The sequence below is a fragment of the Rana temporaria genome, chromosome 12 (genome assembly GCF_905171775.1).
Source record: "Rana temporaria chromosome 12, aRanTem1.1, whole genome shotgun sequence".
Classification (NCBI taxonomy): Eukaryota; Metazoa; Chordata; class Amphibia; order Anura; family Ranidae; genus Rana; species Rana temporaria.
The window spans coordinates 126,332,861-126,351,724 of NC_053500.1; the positions used below are offsets into that span (position 1 = coordinate 126,332,861).

The window sequence follows — 18,864 nt, forward strand, 5'->3', positions numbered from 1 at the left end:
CATGCGACCCGGTCCGGAGCTTCGTGACCGTGCCCGCGGGACCCGATCGCCACCAGTGTCCCGCGATCGGTCACAGGAGCTGAAGAAGGGGGAGAGGTGTGTGTAAACACACCTTCCCCGTTCTTCTGTGTGGCAGTGACACTGATCCCTGATATAGGGAACGACGATCAGTGACATCACGCCTACAGCCACGCCCCCCTACAATAAGAATCCCTCCCTTAGGGCACACTTAACCCCTTAGCGCCCCCTAGTGGTTAACCCCCTTCACTGCCATTGTCATTTTTACAGTAATCAGTGCATTTTTATAGCACTTTTCGCTGTGAAAATGACAATGGTCCCAAAAATGTGTCAAAAGTGTCCGCCATAATGTCGCAGTCATGAAAAAAATCGCTGATCGCCGCCATTACCAGTAAAAAAAAAATATTAATAAAAATGCCATAAAACTATCCCCTATTTTGTAAACGTTATAACTTTTGCGCAAACCAATCAATAAACGCTTATTGCGATTTTTCTACCAAAAATATGTAGAAGAATACGTATCGGCCTAAACTGAGGAAAAAATTTTTTTTTATATATTTTTGGGGGATATTTATTATAGCAAAAAGTAATTTTTTTTCAAAATTGTCGCTCTATTTTTGTTTATAGCGCAAAAAATAAAAACCGCAGAGGTGATCAAATGCCACCAAAAGAAAGCTCTATTTGTGGGGAAAAAAAGGACGCCAATTTTGTTTGGGAGCCACACCGTTCGACCGCGCAATTGTCAGTTAAAGCGACGCAGTGTCCAATCACAAAAACTGGCCAGGTCCTTGACCTGCATAATGGTCCGGGTCTTAAGTGGTTAATGTTGTTTACAAAAAGGGAAATATATCTAATTACAATGTGCAATACATGCAAAATAAAGAAATATGCTTTCGCCCTAACTTAAAATTGGTTTATATGTAAGGTGTAAAAATGTGTTATTGTAATATGGTATAAAAATATTTTTTACATTATTAATAATGCTGTAATTAGTAACAATAACTTACACTCTCCCACTGATCTTGAACACCCACATTGGGCATCATTTTCACATTGATCTCAGGCAGTTTGACCTCCAGGATTTCGACCCTGTATTTGTGAAAAAGAATTAATATTAGATTGTATATCATTTTTAGTTTTAGTAATATCGACTAGGCCATATAACACTAATAAAAACAATTCTTCCATCTTAGCAGTAGTAGATTTTTGTACCATGTTAGTCATTGAATAATGCAGAAACATTGGAGTTTAAGTGATACCCTTTATTTGGCTAACTATAGTTACTAAAGATGCAAGCTTTCAGGATAGCTCAAACCCCCTTGTCAAATTGTATACATTTCATAAAAATGAATCTGGAACTCTCATATTTATACACAGAGTTACACGGAGGGGCAAAGAAACATACGCTTTAGCAAAATACAATAATTTTTCTTGACACGCTTTATTGATAAAGGCTATTGGAAAAGAATAGAGATCATCTGGTTGATTTATTAAAGGGAAATAAACTGTTAACTTCTAAGGGATGAGATTTATCCACAATTTGCAAAATTACATTTCACCACAATTACCAAGCTTTGAGGAAAATTATCCTCCAAAGTGAACAGTCTATATATCTTTAGTAGGGATGAGCTTCGTATTCGAGTCGAACTCATGTTCGACTCGAACATCGTATGTTCGATCGTTCTTCGAAATACGAACAAAACGGGTAGTTCGCGACAAATTCAAGTTACGTTTCACAGACCATAATTCACTGCGGCATCGCTGGCTGATGATTGGCCAAGCATGCACTATGACCCGCATGCTTGGCCAATCACAGCTTGCAAAAAACGGAGACCCATAATTGGCCAAAGCCAGGGTGGCTTTGTCCAATTATGGCTCAGGGGGTTTAGTACGCGCCCCACACTATAAAAGGCCGCCTGCAGGTCGGTCTTGTGTAGTGTGTTGTGGTGTTTAAGAGAGGACAGAAAGAGATAGAGAGAGTGTCATTTTTTGCAGGTAGATAGAGCAGGCAGGCAGGCTAGTCAGTTAATGTTACAGTGTGTAGAGGATATATATACATCCCAAGTGTTGTACATATATTTATACACTGTATAGTTTAGCTAGATCAGTTCTTCCTAATTTACTGGCAGGCAGGTGATTGTGCTAGCTGCAGTATTCTTACGTGGGTTATTGCCTGTGTCCTCTGTAGTTTGCACCTAAAGCTACTTGGTGTGTACTGGCCGTGTGCTCTGTAGTTTGCACCTAAAGATTCAGGAGCAGTGATTTTAATGATGCTTAAATAAAAAAATGAAAAATTCCTTTAAATATTGTACCTGCTGGGTGTCTATAGTATGCCTGTGAAAACGTCTTTGAGAACCCAGGTCTTGCCCGAGGCAACATGTATCAATGGAAAAAAAGGAGTCCTGAGGAAAACTTTTTTTCCATTGATACATGTTCCCTGGGGCAAGACCCGGGTTCTCAAAGACGTTTTACGACAATAACTTACATATTAGGCTTTAAAATGAGCACTTTTGAATTCGAACGTACGAGTCCCATAGACATCAATGGGGTTCTAAATGTTCACGCGAACGTTCGGTCCGTTCGAAGGTTCTGGTGCGAACCGAATGGGGGGGTGTTCGGCTCATCCCTAATCTTTAGTAAATCAACCCCCATATCTCTGAAATTGTCTGAGAATGATGTGCCTGTCCAACAATTGCTTGTGGTTTAGAGTATGCATGACTTTTGCATTGCTTCGAATGGCAAGTGCAACCTACATTGCATAGACCATGAGAACAGAGAGCAGGTATGCAGCCACTACACTCTGCAATACACTGCTATGCTGACCTACAGTGTGGGAAAAAGGTATTTGATCCCCTGCTGATTTTGTACCTTTGCCCACTGACAAAAAAATTATCAGGCTATAATTTTAATGGTAGGTTTATTTTAACAGTGAGAGACAGAATACCAACAAAAATATCCAGAAAAATGCATTTAAAAAAATGTATAAATTAATTTGCATTTTAATGAGTAATATTAATATATATTTGACCCCTTCGCAAAACATGACTTAGTACTTGGTGGCAAAACCCTTGTTGGCAAATAGATGTTTCTTGTAGTTGGCCACCAGATTTGCACACATCTCAGGAGGTATTTTGTCCTACTCCTCTTTGCAGATCCTCTCCAAGTCATTAAGGTTTCGAGACTGAGGCCTAGTACACACGACCGTTTTCCTCGACAGAATCCATTAAGAAACTTGGTGGCAGAGCTTTTTTGTCGAGGAAAACGGTCGTGTGTATGTTTTTCATCGAGAAAACTGTCGAGGAACTCGACAAGAAAAAAAGAGAACAAGTTCTCTTTTTCCTCGACGGGAGTCTCAATTTCCTCGTCGTGTTCCTCGTCGGGCTGGTTTTAGACGAAAAACACATTTGTGTGTATGCTAGAAAGAAACCCGCACATGCTCAGAATAAAGTATGAGACGGGAGCGCACCTTCGGTAAAAGTAGCGTTTGTAATGGAGATAGCACATATATCACTCTGTAACAGTCTGAAAAGTGCAAATCGTCTCTTACCAAATTTTTACTAACACGCGGTAACATGAGATTAGCAAAAGCAGCCCCAAGGGTTGTGCCAGTGGAATCGAACTTCCCCTGTCGTTGTATGTGTTTTACGTCACCGCGTTTGAGAACGAGGAGATTTGGTCTTGACAGTGTGTACGCAAAGAAAGCTTGTCAAGTTTCTCCACAAGCCTGACAAGGAACTCGTCGAGGAAAACGATGTTTCATTTACGACGAGTTCCTCGGTCGTGTGTACGAGGCTTGAGGTTTGGTAACTTAAACCTTCAGCTCCTTCCACATATTTTCTATGGGATTAAGGTCTGGAGACTGGCTAGGCCACTCCAGGACCTTAATTTACTTCTTCTTGAGCCACTCCTTTTTTGCCTGGCCATGTGTTTTGGGTCATTGTCATGCTGGAATACCCATCCATGACACATTTTCAATGCCCTGGCTGAGGGAAGGAGGTTCTTCCCTCACTGTACGTTGCAGGCGTATTGAAGCCTCCCACTACCATACAGGTATATGCAGTATATCCTGCATCCTCTAGACCAGTGGTCCCCAACCTTTTTGGCACCGGGGACCGGCTGCGTGGAAGAAAATTTTGCCAAGGCCCGGTTGGGGGGAGGTTGGGGATGGCATGCGGGGGGTTAAGCGATTTTTCGCGTGTAATTTGTCAGCGCATTATTTCTATTACATTGTAGTAATAAATTAAATAATTAAACCCAGCATAATAGTTAAACCCAGCATAATGCAGAATCAGTGGCAGCCTACCCCCCACATTACATTCCCAACCTCCACTTTAATATCCTCAGCCCCCCTCACATGACAGTTCTTGGTCACCCCAATTTAACTTCTTCAGGCCCCCCCACATTACAGTCCTCGGTCCCCCCCCCACACTCCAGGCCTGCCACCTACAGCCATGTCACTTGTCACCTGCAGCCTGCCACCATGTCACTTGCCACCACAGCCTGTCACCTGCAGCCATGTCACTTAGCACCTACAGCCTGCCACCACAGCCTGTCACCTGCAGCCATATCACTTGCCACCCACAGCCTGCCCCTGTCACCATGTCACTTGCCACCTACAGTCATGTCACTTGCCACCCACAGCCTGCCACCTGCAGCCATGTCACTTGCCACCATGTCACTTGCCACTTGCAGCCATGTCACTTGCCACCATGTCACTTGCCACCTGCCACCATGTCACTTGCCACCGCAGCCTGTCACCCACAGCCTGCCACCTGCAGCCATGTCACTTGCCACCCATGTAACTTCACTTGTCACCTTCATCAGTGTCAATATGTGTGACTTATTACTTAACCTTTCACAACCCTCTGGTGTATGGTCTCTCAGTGAGTCGGGCCATAGGTGGGAGGAGGATGAGTCGGACACTCGGTCGGCAGCCGTTGATCCGATCCAGCAGGTACACAGAACAGACACCAGACGACCATGTCCCTGCTGCTGTCACACCCTCTCCATGCCGCTGCGTTTGCCAGAGAAGGAAGTGGTTGGAGAGGAGACACTTGAGAGAGATCCCAGTCACAAACAGGTGATTGGCTGCTAGGATGAAGGACAGTCCTAGCAGCCAATTGCCTGTTTAATAACCTCGGGCAGCTCCGCCCTCCACCCAAAATTGTGAGGATTACAGAGCGACGGCAGGAGGAAGAAAAGTCTCATGTCGCCTGCTCGCACCCACAGCCTGGCTGCAGAAGGGCTGCAAACCCGGTAGTGGGCCGCGGACTGGGGATTGATGACCCCTGCTCTAGACATCAGTAAATCTAACCAATAAATGTTTTTACTTTATATAAAAAAGGGAATAGTTAACCCCCTTGTGTTTAATTTTTTTTTTATGAAGGGAATTTGCTTGGAGATTAAGAAATGTGGTGGTTTTACTTTGCAAATAATACCCAAACATGCATAGAAAAAAAACAGCACTTTTTCTTGCACATGATTATATAATAAACTTTACCATATTCACTATGTTCTGGGGAAAATTATTTTGCAAAGTGCAACCTGCGTTGCAAAGTGAACATCCTGTTTGCCTTTGCTAAATTAGAAAACTTTTCTCCAACAGGCACATAGACAGTAATAAAAATCTTTCCCTACTCTAGCCAAAATTAAATATTGATACCATTTTAGATTTGTAAAAGCTACCAGTGTGCTATGTAGGGATTCCAAACCTTTAGAATATTTTTGGTAAAAAAGTGGTCTACTTTGTGGTCCAAATTTAGAAAAAAAAATTCAGTCATTTATCAAATGTAGTGGAAAGCATTGCATGTTGAGTTTTACACAAACCTAAAATTAGAACAGTAATTTTTTTTATTTCTAGATTTTATTTTTATTTCCAGATATCGCCCACTTTTGTCCTACTTATTTAGCAATGTGTGGTATGTAAAAATAATTCTGAAGCCCTGTAAACGTGCTCAGTTTTCTCGGCGGAAAAAAGTCCGCTGAGAAAATCGAGGGGGAAGCCGAGAACCCGGCAGGAAAACTGCCATGGAGCTTTTACCCGGGAATCCCGGCCTTGTGTATGCTCCATCGGCACTGCATCGCAGTGTTTCCCATAGGTAAGTAGTAGATCTAGCGGGAAAAAAACGCTGGGAATCCCGACGGCATAATAGAGAGCAGGTTCTCTATTTTCCTGCTAGGATTCCTGGCTGTTTTCCAGACTGGAAAACTGTGAGGAAACATATACACGTCCAGTTTTCCCGGCCAAAAGCTCTCCTGGCAGTTTTGCTGCCGGTAAACCGGTCGTGTGTACAAGGCTTAACACAAAATGGAGACAAGCTTTATTTCCAAGTGAATAGATTCATAAATTGACAATATTGTCTTACAAAAATAATGTACATACCCAGCAAGCTTGACAACATTGTCCACAAGTCCCAATCCTAGACCAAGGATACCTCTGTTTCCTCCGTTAATAACGGATGGAATGGGAATGATTCCAAATGCCTTTTGGAGAGGTCTTTTTTGGGTCTGGCAAGCTGCATAAAGAAAAAGTTCATAGAACAAATTAAGGTAAACCTTTACCAAGAGAAATGGGGGTCTGTCATTGCTAATCTGCTTCTGAAAACAGTTTCCTGGTTGGTGAAACTCTGACTTACAAACTTTCTGAGTCACAGACCTAGAGCAAGTACTGTACTGTATATACTCGAGTATAAGCCGAGTTTTTCAGCAAATTTTTGGGTGCTTAAAATGCCCCCCTCAGCTTATACTCGAGTCACCTTTTTTTGCCTCATCTCCTGGATTTTGGGGACCTGGTACTGGCCAGCCATAGGTCTCCTGGACCCCATGTAACCCCACTCTTCCTCTACAAGTGTGCAAAGTTTGTTGTCCAGGGGATCTACGGCCGGGGAGCACCGATTTTTCAAAGCCTGGCACCCCTTCTATAGACTCTCATGTTAAACGTCAGTCTAGTCATGGGCACAGTGAGGCATGCACATGTACAAAGTGAGGCACAGTGAGGCATGCAGGTGGACACCCTAGGCTTATACTCGAGTCAATAAGTTTTCCCAGTTTTTTGTGGTAAAATTACGTGCCTCAGCTTATATTTGGGTCGGCTTATACTCGAGTATATACGGTATGTGGATCAAGAGAGTTTGAGCAAAGTCAGCTATTCTTATCTGAATACTTGAATACATACAAATACAGATTTTTTTATGGGTAAGGGACAACATTTAATTCACTTTCCTTCCTCCTATGTGAGAGCATTGATACTTGCCTATTGGCCACTCAGGCGCCCATAGCTGTCACATGGGCTTAAAAAGAGAGTGTCAGTCTCAGGGCTTTTGATCCTAGCTGCTTCAGACCAAATGGAGCAACAAAGGAAACGTAAGAGAACCTGGTGTGGCTGGCATGAAATGAAGTGGACAGAGCAGTGGAAGTCAACTTACTAGATATAGGAGGTGGCCCCTGCCTGATGTCACAAAATGCTTCATGTTATATAATATAATCGGTGACGGTACAGAAGACTGCCAAAGCCTGTGAAAATACTGCAAGAAATAGCCAGAGTCTGCATAGACAGGATTTCATTTAGATGTCATGCTGATCTAGGCGCATCTAGAATAAAGATGTGTCCTCCTTATACAAAGTGTCCTTTCACCAAACATGACAGTGCAATAGATAAACCTTACTCACCATACTCCATAGCTTCTTGTTTTACACGTAGGACCGTTTTGCAAGGCGTGCTTCTCAGTGGAGAGACCCACACAATCATCAGCGCAGCAATAAATAGCAGCTTCATGATGCCTAGAATAGGTACGGCTCTTTGGCTTTCAAGGAAATTCAACATTTTGATTTAATTGAATTTTTGTAACACATTAGTCATAATTAGATGAAATTAAGAAGATGCATTGCAATAAGCCTCACTTACATTTTCTAAAGAATGAAATATTCCTAGCTTCTTCTGAGGAATCTGTAGCTCTGCCTAAACACTGATACTCCTCTTGCCATTGCATTGGGAGGATGAATGCTTAGGCAGAGCTGCTAATTGGCAAGTCCTGCCTGAAAGTCTTGCTTTGACAAAGGCCTAGTGACCAATGCTTGGGCATGGGACTATGGATGAGGTGCTGGTTTGGCCCGAACACATGTTTGGACCGAATTTTGCTGGAGGTGAATGGGAAAACTTAATGAGTGTACAACTGGGCTGAACATTTGGCTGCAGCAGGTATTACTACTGCTAAATGTGAATGTGACGATCTGCGATAAAAGAGGATTTGAAACTGACCACAAATGCAAGTTTTTTTTGGATACAGACAACGTTGGAGCAGGGAGCTGGGACCGAGTGGATTACCACCGCTGGATTTTTTTTCTACTATGTACCCCATTACCAATTCACATAGGGGGGGCAGGATCTGGGGGTCCCCCTTGTTAAAGGGGTCTTCCAGATTCTGATAAGCCCCCTGCCCGCAGACCCCCACAACCACTGGCCAAGGGTTGTGGGGATGAGGCCCTTGTCCCCATCAACATGGGGACATCCTCCCCATGTTGAGGGCATGTGGCCTGGTACGGTTCAGGAGAGGGGGGGCCGCACTCTGCCCCCCCTCTTTTCTGCGGCCGGCCAGGTTAACGTGCTCGGATAAGGGGTCTGGTGTGGATTTTTGGGGGAACTCCAGGCCATTTTTTTTTAAATTTGGGGTGGAGTTCCCCTTAAAATCCACACCAGACCTGAAGGGTCTGGAATGGATATTTGGGGGGAACCCCACGTCATTTTTTTGTAAAAATTGATGGCGGGGTTCCCCTTAATATCCATTCCAGACCTGAAGGGCCTGGTAATTAAATTTGGGGGGACGCCCACGCTTTAAAAAAAAAAAAAATATGAATAAATCCTCTCTGAATTGCCAGAGCCGACAATTCATTATTCCGGTTTTAAATGTCTTTTTTTCTTTCAGAAATTACACTTTGTGCAGGGACAGTTCTAAGTACGGGAAACATGTGATATTTGACATGCTAACTTTACACCCCCCAGGTACGAAATTTAAAGGAATATTTCACTTTTATTGTTTCACTTTTAGCATTATTAAAATCACTGCTCCTGAAAAAACGTCCGTTTTTAAAACTTTTTTTTTGCATGGATACATGTCCCCTGGGACAGGACCCAGGTCCCCAAACACTTTTTAGGACAATAACTTGCATATTGGCCTTTAAAATTAGCACTTTAGATTTCAAACGTTCGAGTCCCATAGACTTTAATAGGGTTCTAAAGTTCACACGAACATTTGGTGTGTTCGCAAGTTCTGGTGCAAACCGAACAGGGGGGTGTTTGGCTCATCCCTACTAGTTACATATCAATGCAGGTTATTTACATGTAAACACAGGGACTGCAGGTGAGTCATATGTACATGGCATAGGGCAGAGTTGGGCAGCATTAGTAACAGAATATTACACTGAGATATCGGGACACAGCATGGGACTAAAACTTCAAGGCACAAGGGAATTTAAACTAGGATAGTTGGCAAGTATGAGGCAGCTGCGTTGGGACACACAACAAAGATGGGGCCCAAGGCAGCTTCCCCTTTTGCCCTGCCTTAAACATGGCCCTGACTATACAACCCTTAGGTTGCTTCCTAAAACTAAAGAACCCCTAAACAGAAATTAAATATTTTTAATATATAAAAGATATTTTAGTTAATTTCACAGATACAAAGCTATAATTATAGGAACCCCTGAATTTGCATCCCCGATATTAAAGCAAATGGCATTACTCACACATACAGTACTACTAACATAATGATGCAATGCTGTCTTGATATGAGCCTGCTGTAATCTCCTGTACAGTAACACTCAGACCTGCATGGGTAAGGATTGGCACTATAAGCAGTGTAACTACCTAATCAAGGTGAAGTTTAGTGCCACACCTTCTTTAAATTACAATGTATCTAACACAAGATACAAAAAATAATATATTTCATTTAGGTGCATTCGTTTTCTTTTTTTTCAGGCTTTCTTTTATTTTCCCCGGTAATCCTGCAAATTACACACTTCTCGGCCCTGGCTACACTCACCTCACTGTATCTACGGAGGAGCTATTTGTTGCCCCCAGTAAAACATTACATGACTCTTACCTGTAATTCTGTATGGCTTTGACTTCTCTCCTGTGGCTGATGACTGTGGGGAAATTGACACTTTGAATAGCAATTTATATTTGATAGAATGTTTACAATGTATTAAGTAAACAGCTGGCTAAAGAGAGCCAAAGCACAGCATGGGTGTAACTCTAAAATATATTTATTCTTTTAAAACATTTTGTGAATAGTTGGCTACACAGACCCTAAAGTACACTCATGGGTGTAGCCTTTTAAAATATATTTACCCAATACCAACTTTTTCTCATGAGGCAGTGTTAGAGATACATGTATGTATATATTACTGTTGCAAACTAGAATGGATAAAAAAATAATCCCAGCTGAAATCTCTGCAAGCATTGGCATTACATTGCTGACTTTGCTGCATTGTTGGTATATATTTGGCTCCAGCATCTGTTGGCATTGACACTGCAGTCTTTAACCCCCTTCCTAACCAGCCATCGCAATTATACTGTGGCAGGATGGCTCCCCTGGGCAAACCGTCGTAGCTGTACGTCGGCTCTTTAAGATGCTCTAGCAGGCTATACTTCTTATGTGGCTTACAGGAGTGCACTTAGTTCTGCAATCCCGTGACCCAGAATTCAGCCAACAGTAGGCTAAAGACATCACAGAGCCAGTTCAGGCTCTGCAGGGACCCCAATAATAATGTCGCGATTTATCCAGATGCCTGACCAGCAGCTGGCCTAGCTTCTGCTGCGTTTTTGAGAGCTACAGCAAGGTCTATAAATACATGGATGAGCGCGTTTGGGGTGGAGGAACTGACCTCAACCTTTGGGTGAATTAGAGTGGAGACTCTGAGCCAGGCCATCTTGTCCACATCAGTGTCTGACCTCACAAATAGGCTTCTGGAAGAATGGTCAAACATTCCCATAGACACACTCCTAAACCTTGTGTACAGCCTTCCCAGAAGAGTTGAAGCTGTTTTAGCTGCAAAGGGTAGGCCAACTCAATATTGAGTCCTACAGACTAAGGCTGGGATGCCATTAAAGTTCATGTGCGTGTAAAAACAGGTGCCCCAATATATTATGGTAATATAGTGTATATTACAGTGGGGATCGAAAGTTTGGGCACCCCAGGTAAAAAAAATTATTAATGTGCATAACGAAGCCAAGGAAAGATGGAAAAATCTCCAAAAGACATCAAATTACAGATTAGACATTCCTTATAATATGTCGAAAAAAGTTAGATTTTATTTTCATCATTTACACTATCAAAATTACAGAAAACAAAAAAATGGTGTCTGCAAAAGTTTGGGCACCCTGCAGAATTTATAGCCTGCACTGCCCCCTTTGCAAAGCTGAGACCTGCCAGTGTCATGGATTGTTCTTAATCATCGTCTGGGAAGAGCAGGTGATGTCAATCTCAGGCCGCGTACACACGGTTAGTCAAAACCAATGAGAATGGACCGAAGTTCAGTTTCATCGGTCCAAACCGACCGTGTGTACGGCCCATCTGTCTTTGGTCCTTCGGACCAAAATTTTAAAACTTGCTTTAAAATCGAACCGATAGACAGCTGACCGATCGGTCCAAACCGATGGTTAGTACACAAAAGCATCGGTTCAAAACCCACGCATGCTCAGAATCAAGTCGACGCATGCTTGGAACTTCGTTTTTTTCAGCACGTTGTGTGTTTTACGTCACCGCGTTCTGACCCGATCGGATTTTGAACTGATGGTGTGTACACACATCAGACCATCAGGCCACTTCAGTGGTGAACCGATGAAAACGGTCCGTCGGACCATTCTCATCGGATGAACCGGTAGTGTGTACGCGGCTTCAAAGATTTTAAATGCCCAGACTCATCTGACCTTGCACCAACAATCAGCACCATGGGTTCTTCTAAGCAGTTGTCTAGAAAACTGAAACTGAAAATAGTTGACGCTCACAAAGCTGGAGAAGGCTATAAGAAGATAGCAAAGCGTTTTCAGATGTCAATATCCTCTGTTCGGAATGTAATTAAGAAATGGCAGTCATCAGGAACAGTGGAAGTTAAAGCAAGATCTGGAAGACCAAGAAAAATATCAGACAGAGCAGCTTGCAGGATTGTGAGAAAAGCAATTCAAAACCCACGTTTGACTGCACGATCCCTCCAGAAAGATCTGGCAGACACTGGAGTTGTGGTACACTATTCCACTATAAAGAGATACTTGTACAAATATGGTCTTCATGGAAGAGTCATCAGAAGAAAACCTCTTCTACGTCCTCACCACAAAAATCAGCGTTTGAACTTTGCAAATGAACATATAGACAAGCCTGAAACAAGTTCTGTGGACCGATGAGGTTAAAATATAACTTTTTGAAGGAATTAGCAAAGGTACGTTAGGAGTAGAAAGGGCACAGAATTTAATGAAAAGAACCTCTGTCCAACTGTTAAGCATGGGGGTAGATCAATCATGCTTTATGATTGAATTGCAGCCAGTGGCACAGGGAACATTTCACGAATGTAGAAGGAAAAATGGATTCAATAAAATTTCAGCAAATTTTGGATGGTAACTTGATGCCATCTGTGAAAAAGCTGAAGTTAAAGAGAGGATGGCTTCTACAAATGGATAATGATCCTAAACACACCTCAAAATCCACGGGGGATTACATAAAGAGGCGTAAACTGAAGGTTTTGCCATGGCCTTCACAATCTCCTGACCTTAACATAATTGAAAATCTATGGATAGACCTTAAAAGAGCAGTGCGTGACAGACAGCCCCGAAATCTCAAAGAACTGGAAGACTTTTGAAAGGAAGAATGGGCAAAGATACCTCAAACAAGAATTGAAAGACTCTTGGCTGGCTACAAAAAGCGTTTACAAGCTGTGATACTTGCCAAAGGGGGCAGTACAAGATATTAACTCTGCAGGGTGCCCAAACTTTTGCAGATGCCATTTTTTTGTTTTCTGTCATTTTGAAAGTGTAAATGATGGAAATAAAATTTAACTTTTTTTGACATATTATAAGAATGTCTAATCTGTAATTTGATGCCTTTTGGAGATTGTTCCATATTTCCTTGGCTTTGTTATGCACATTAATACAAATTTTTACCTGGGGTGCCCAAACTTTCGATCCCCACTGTATATATGGCACCAGATCAGTCAAAGATTGTGATACAGATCAATTATCTTAATGTAATAATCCTGCAAAATCGTAAATGGTACACAGGAAACACGGTGAGAGCAATAGTTTCAGGCTTACCTGCCCTTTCTCAAATCCACAAGTGTCCAAAAATGAAACCTTTCTGAAATATGCATTAAAAGTACACAAAATGTATTCATCAAAACCATATATTGTTCTTTAACTGAATGAGGAATCCAATGTTGACCCACCTCAATGCAAGGACATCATCAATGTAGCGCCAATAAAGTAAATTATGTTCAGTAAATAAAAGATTCAGATCTAAAATTGGTTCATAAACATCCTTGCAAAGAATAGGGTGACTTTGGACCCCTTTGCCACACCCCAACAAGTAGAGAATATCCAGAAAGGAAAAATAGTTTGGAAAGCAATACAAACAGTTCTCCAAAGAGATTTGATTGTTCAGCTGTAAAGTGGTCACTAACTCTCACGAGGTCCAATGTAGTAAAAATACCCTCCTGATGGTTAATGGCAGTGTACAGACTGAACAAATGCTAATGTCAGGGACCTGCTGGTATGGGAAGAAGGCTCTTACGTGCGCTGCTGTGCAGAAAAGGCAACAGCATCCATCCGTGCCTGTGCGTCGGGTGCGCACATGTGTGCCAATTGCGCGCTCATGCGCAGTGGGTGGGCGCGCATGCATGCTAGCGCTACTTGGCGCCATTATGCCTTTAAAAGGTCAGCAACTGCAATGATGCATTGCTGTTTGATCTGCAGCTCTGTACTAGTAATCTGCATACCTGTTTATCTGTTACCTGTACCGACCCGGCTCTGCTTGACCACCCAATATCTCCAATCCCGACCTTGGCTTGCTTTGACCCTGCTCAGTCTTCTATTTGCCTACCTGCTGCCAGACCTTGCCTGTACCTCTGACCACGCTTAGTCTCCTGTATCCAACCGTCTGATTACCTGCTCCGACCGGGCCTGTCTGACCCTGCTACTGTCTGCTGCTCTGTGTTGCACCTATCCAAGCTTGTCTCAAACTGCTCCAGCTTCCTGCTGTTCCTGTACCTGCCAGCTCCTGGGTCGCTGACCCACAACCATCCCTGCTGCTGCCTTTAGTTCCAGCCATCCCTGGAGGATCATCACCCTGCCACTGTGCCAGGCTACTACAACTACCCAGGCACTCCTACCTCGCTGCGCTCCCGAGCTCACTGTCCCCACTCCAGTGACTCCTGAGCCAGTGCTGTAAGAGAGGTCTCCGCCTACAAGTTGGGCTCTACTACCAGGTACGCTCTGTACTTAACAGCTAAGTTACAATTAGCATATTGTTAGCAATATCAGTCAATTATTTCAACTTTTTGAGGAGCAGAATGTCTTGTACCTACTAAAGGGTGTCATTGTGCAAACCACTTATGCCATACTTATCTACAAGAGCCCACTAGAAACACACTTAGTATAAAAACACATAACTCCACCCCCAAAAATATTATCAACCCATATCTTATCAACCAAAAAGATTTACATCTGAAGACAGCTTGGAGTTGTGCTCCATATCACATCTCAATCTAAATGCAAATCCAAATTATGTTTGTAACAAGCTAATCACTAAAGAAAATAATCGAAACTGTATACAACACTCATTTATAACTATCCCAAGGTGAATAAGTGAAATAACGCATATCAACACCAATGGTAAATTGTGGTTGCCCCTTAATTAAACATATCTCTAATTTCATACAGGGAGGATATTGTCTAATTAAATACTTCAAACTTTTAGCCACCTGAAGAACTAACAGTGAATGTGTACTTAAATCTGTACTGGTAAACCCCACATGTCAAGTCTGTTTGAATTGGCTTTTGTATATGCTTCTTACACTTAAGAGCTGTATTTACTAGAATTAATCGATCTATGTGGATTTAAAGTCCCTGGCCCAGATTCACGTAGGGCGGCGTAACTTTGTGCGGGCGTAGCGTATCTTATTTACGATACGCCGCCGCAACTTAGAGAGGCAAGTGCTGTATTCACAAAGCACTTGCGTCCTAAGTTACGGTGGCGTAGCGTAAATTGGCCGGCGTAAGCGCGCCTAATTCAAACTAGGCTGGTAGGGGGCGTGTTGTATGTAAATGATTCGTGAACCCACGTAAATGACGCGCTTTACGAACGGCGCATGCTCAGTATCACGTCGAATTTTCAAAGTAAATTACGCCCGCTCAATGCTTAGACGACGTGAACGTAACCTACGCCCAGTCCCATTCACGGACGACTTACGCAAACAATGTAAAATACGACGCTGTTCGTACGTTTCCGACGTCCATACCTAACATGACTTACCCCTGCTTTATGAGGGGTAACTTTACGCCGGTTAGATGCCTTACGTAAACGACGTATCTTGATACGCCGGGCGCACGTACGTTCGTGAATCGGCGTATCTAGCTCATTTGCATATTCAACGCGGAAATATACGGAAGCGCCACCTAGCGGCCAGCGTAAATATGCACCCCAAGATACGGCGGCGTAGGAGACTTACGCCGCTCGTATCTTGCCCAAATCTATGCGTAACTGATTCTATGAATCAGGCGCATAGATACGACAGCCCTGTCTCCTAGCTGTGCATCTGTATTGTCCCACTGTTACATGGGCTTCCAATAAATGCTGCAAAAGTTTCAACACACAAAAAGCATGTCTGGTCCACTATTGTCCCCCTCAAGAAATCCTTTTTTCCTGAGAAACGCCATGCATTGGCTGCTTACGTGTATATAGACAGGAAATGACTGACAAGATGCTGCAAGAGATCAGCAGTGCTCAGATGCAACAGAGGTTGAAAAAAGAGTAAAAAAAAGTATTTTATTTTAAAAAATGTCAAATATTTATCATACACAGGGCTTTAGCAAACTGCGTGTTAGGATTCACTTTTTAGCAATTGCTGTATATCACTGGACACACAAAAATAAGTTTTCTTATGGTCACATGTACACTATATTACCAAAAGTATTGGTATGCCTGCCTTTACACGCACATGAACTTTAATGGCATTCCAGTCTTAGGCCGTGGGGTTCAATATTGGGTTGGCCCACCTGTTGAAGCTATAACAGCTTCAACTTTTCTGGGAAGGCTGCCCACAAGGTTTAGGAGTGTGTCTATGGGAATGTTTGACCATTCTTCCAGAAGCACATTTGTGAGGTCAGGCACGGATGTTGAACAAGAAGGCCTGGCTCGCAGTCTCCGCTCTAATTCATCCCAAAGAGGTTCTTTCAGATAGAGGTCAGGACTCTGCACGCCAGTCAAGTTCCTCCACCCCAAACTTTCTCATCCATGTCTTTAAGGACCTTGCTTTATGCACTGGTGTGCAGTCATGTTGAAACAGGAAGGGGCCATTCCCAAACTGTTCCCACAAAGTTGAAACAAATTGTCCAAAATGTCTTGGTATGCTGATGCCTTAAGAGTTCCCTTCACTGAAACTAAAGGGCCAAGCCCAACTCCTGAAAACAACCCCACACCATAATCCCCCCTTCACCAAATGATTTGGACCAGTGCACAAAGCAAGGTCCATAAAGACATAGATGAGTGAGTTTGGGGTTGAGGAACTTGACTTATAAAAATGATAGTGCAGCGCAAAACAGTGTATATAAACTAAAATAACATTAAATAAAATAAAAAACATTCAATGAAAGTCATATAATGGATCAATCATGAAATAATATAAATGTCCATAAAGTGCTCTTGTGCAATAATCCAACAAGGAAAAAAATGTGCAAAAATCCAAAGTGTGATGTCCAAAAGACTGAAAGAACCTTAATACTTCGACCTACAATAGGTCACAAAGCATGGTAAATAGAGAACCTCCTGTTCTCAAACAGACAGCAGCCAGATGCAGCAAATTCCAATAGCACAGCGGCAAACTCAGGCATAGAATGAGGCAATCAGGGCATATGTAAAAGAAGGTGAGGACTTCATCAGCGTGGGGTGAAGAAGGATAACGTTTTCATTATCCTTCTTCACCCCACGCTGATGAAGTCCCGCCCATAGGGATGTAACGACGTACGAGGGGGAGGGGCCACGTGACGTCACCCGCGATCGTCAACCTATGAGTGATCTGAGCTGTCGGACACTCTGATATATGCTATGCCTATATGTTGCACTCACTGGAGAGTGCGTCTACATGTGAGTTTTACTTTTTATCCTTTTAATAAATACTTGCTTGGCTTCAGAGAGCACTAGATCTTCTCTCCTTCTTTTACATATGCCCTGATTGCCTCATTCTATGCCTGAGTCTGCCGCTGTGCTATTGGAATTTGCTGCATCTGGCTGCTGTCTGTTTGAGAACAGGAGGTTCTCTATTTACCATGCTTTGTGACCTATTGTAGGTCGAAGTATTAAGGTGAGAAGCCATTCCTACTACTTGGTGGAGGTTCTTTCAGTCTTTTGGACATCACACTTCGGATTTTTGCACATTTTTTTTATTTTAAAAACAAAACACTGCCCTGGATTTGTTTGTTTTTGTTCTTTGTGTCTCTCTAGTTCACAGGAACATGAAACCAGTTTAAAAGTGAAACTAACCTGTAGGCACATTATATGATTGATTTTTATCTATTTATAATCATTTTTAAAAGGAATCAGTTAACTTTTATGTCTCTATACCCTGTAAACAGTCATTTCAGCAAAAAAAAAAAAAATCCTTTAGTGACCCTTTAAGTGCTGGCTTGCATATTTTAGTAATTTTTTCCAGCGCTGAAAATTTTTATTTACTTGAGGAACTTGACTGGCCTGCTTCAACCTGATCGAACACCTAGTATACAAGCTGTATAGTATGGATCAACGTTGGCCGCCGGTGACATCACTTGATTCCCTTCTAGCCATATGTGTTACATCCCAGGGAGTGCTGACGAAATCCCACCCCCTGGAATGTAACGTGTATGGATGGAAGGGAATCATGTGACATCACCCGCGGCCAACGTTTATCCATATGATACACGTTTGTAAGTTTTATTCTTTTTTTTACAACAAAAACCTGTCTATAGCAGAGAACACTATATACCCTTTTTTATTGCATGACAATCGTGGTATTGGAGAGTCTGTTCCTTTTTCTTGGAGGAGTTTGGAGCTTGGAGTTCAGAGAGGTATCCTTCCTGCTAGCCCAACCTGGTTATTTCATCCACCGACACAATGATATTTTCTGCCGTTAGGGCAAAGCGATTGTGACTCCATCCCTCCAGGGGTGCACTTTGGAATTTGAGCTGCTAGTATTACCAGTGGTGGAGGTTCTTCACATAGTGTATATGTGATTCCATACCCAGAATCACATATACAATGCTGTAAAAAAGTATTTGCCCCTTTCTGATTTTTTTTTTTTTTTTTGCATATTTGTCACACTTAAATGACTCAGATCATCAAACAAAATGCAGTTTTTAAATGATGGTTTAATTTCTTAAGGCAAAAAATCTGTCCAAACCTACCTGGCTTTATGTGAAAAAGTAATTTCCCCCTAAACCTAATAAAACGAATACAGCATTTAAAAACAAGAACACATATACAGCATTGTATATGTGATTCTGCACTTCCGCCTAGGGGGTCACTTCTTCTATGATTACTCACAGCAAAAGCCAATCTGCGGGTGCTGGGCACAAGATGTCTTCTGGCACTCTCCGATTGTTGGGCAGATTCACAG

General features: G+C 42.5%; 2 protein-coding genes across 2 annotated transcripts in view; one reads left to right on the plus strand and one right to left on the minus strand.

Annotated features, from left to right (window-relative positions):
* Nucleotides 1–10,216, minus strand: part of BPIFB2 (BPI fold containing family B member 2) — a 38,973-nt gene extending 28,757 nt beyond the window's left edge. The window contains exons 1-4 of the mRNA XM_040330588.1: nucleotides 10,113–10,216; nucleotides 7,687–7,820; nucleotides 6,401–6,533; nucleotides 1,026–1,107 (exon numbers count right to left, since the gene is read on the minus strand). Coding sequence (XP_040186522.1) covers nucleotides 1,026–1,054 — 29 coding nt within the window. The 5' untranslated portion in view covers nucleotides 1,055–1,107; nucleotides 6,401–6,533; nucleotides 7,687–7,820; nucleotides 10,113–10,216. The remainder of the gene's footprint in view (nucleotides 1–1,025; nucleotides 1,108–6,400; nucleotides 6,534–7,686; nucleotides 7,821–10,112) is intronic.
* LOC120918789 (BPI fold-containing family C protein-like) overlaps nucleotides 1–18,864 on the plus strand; it is a 332,741-nt gene that overhangs the window by 192,895 nt on the left and 120,982 nt on the right. The window lies entirely within an intron of this gene.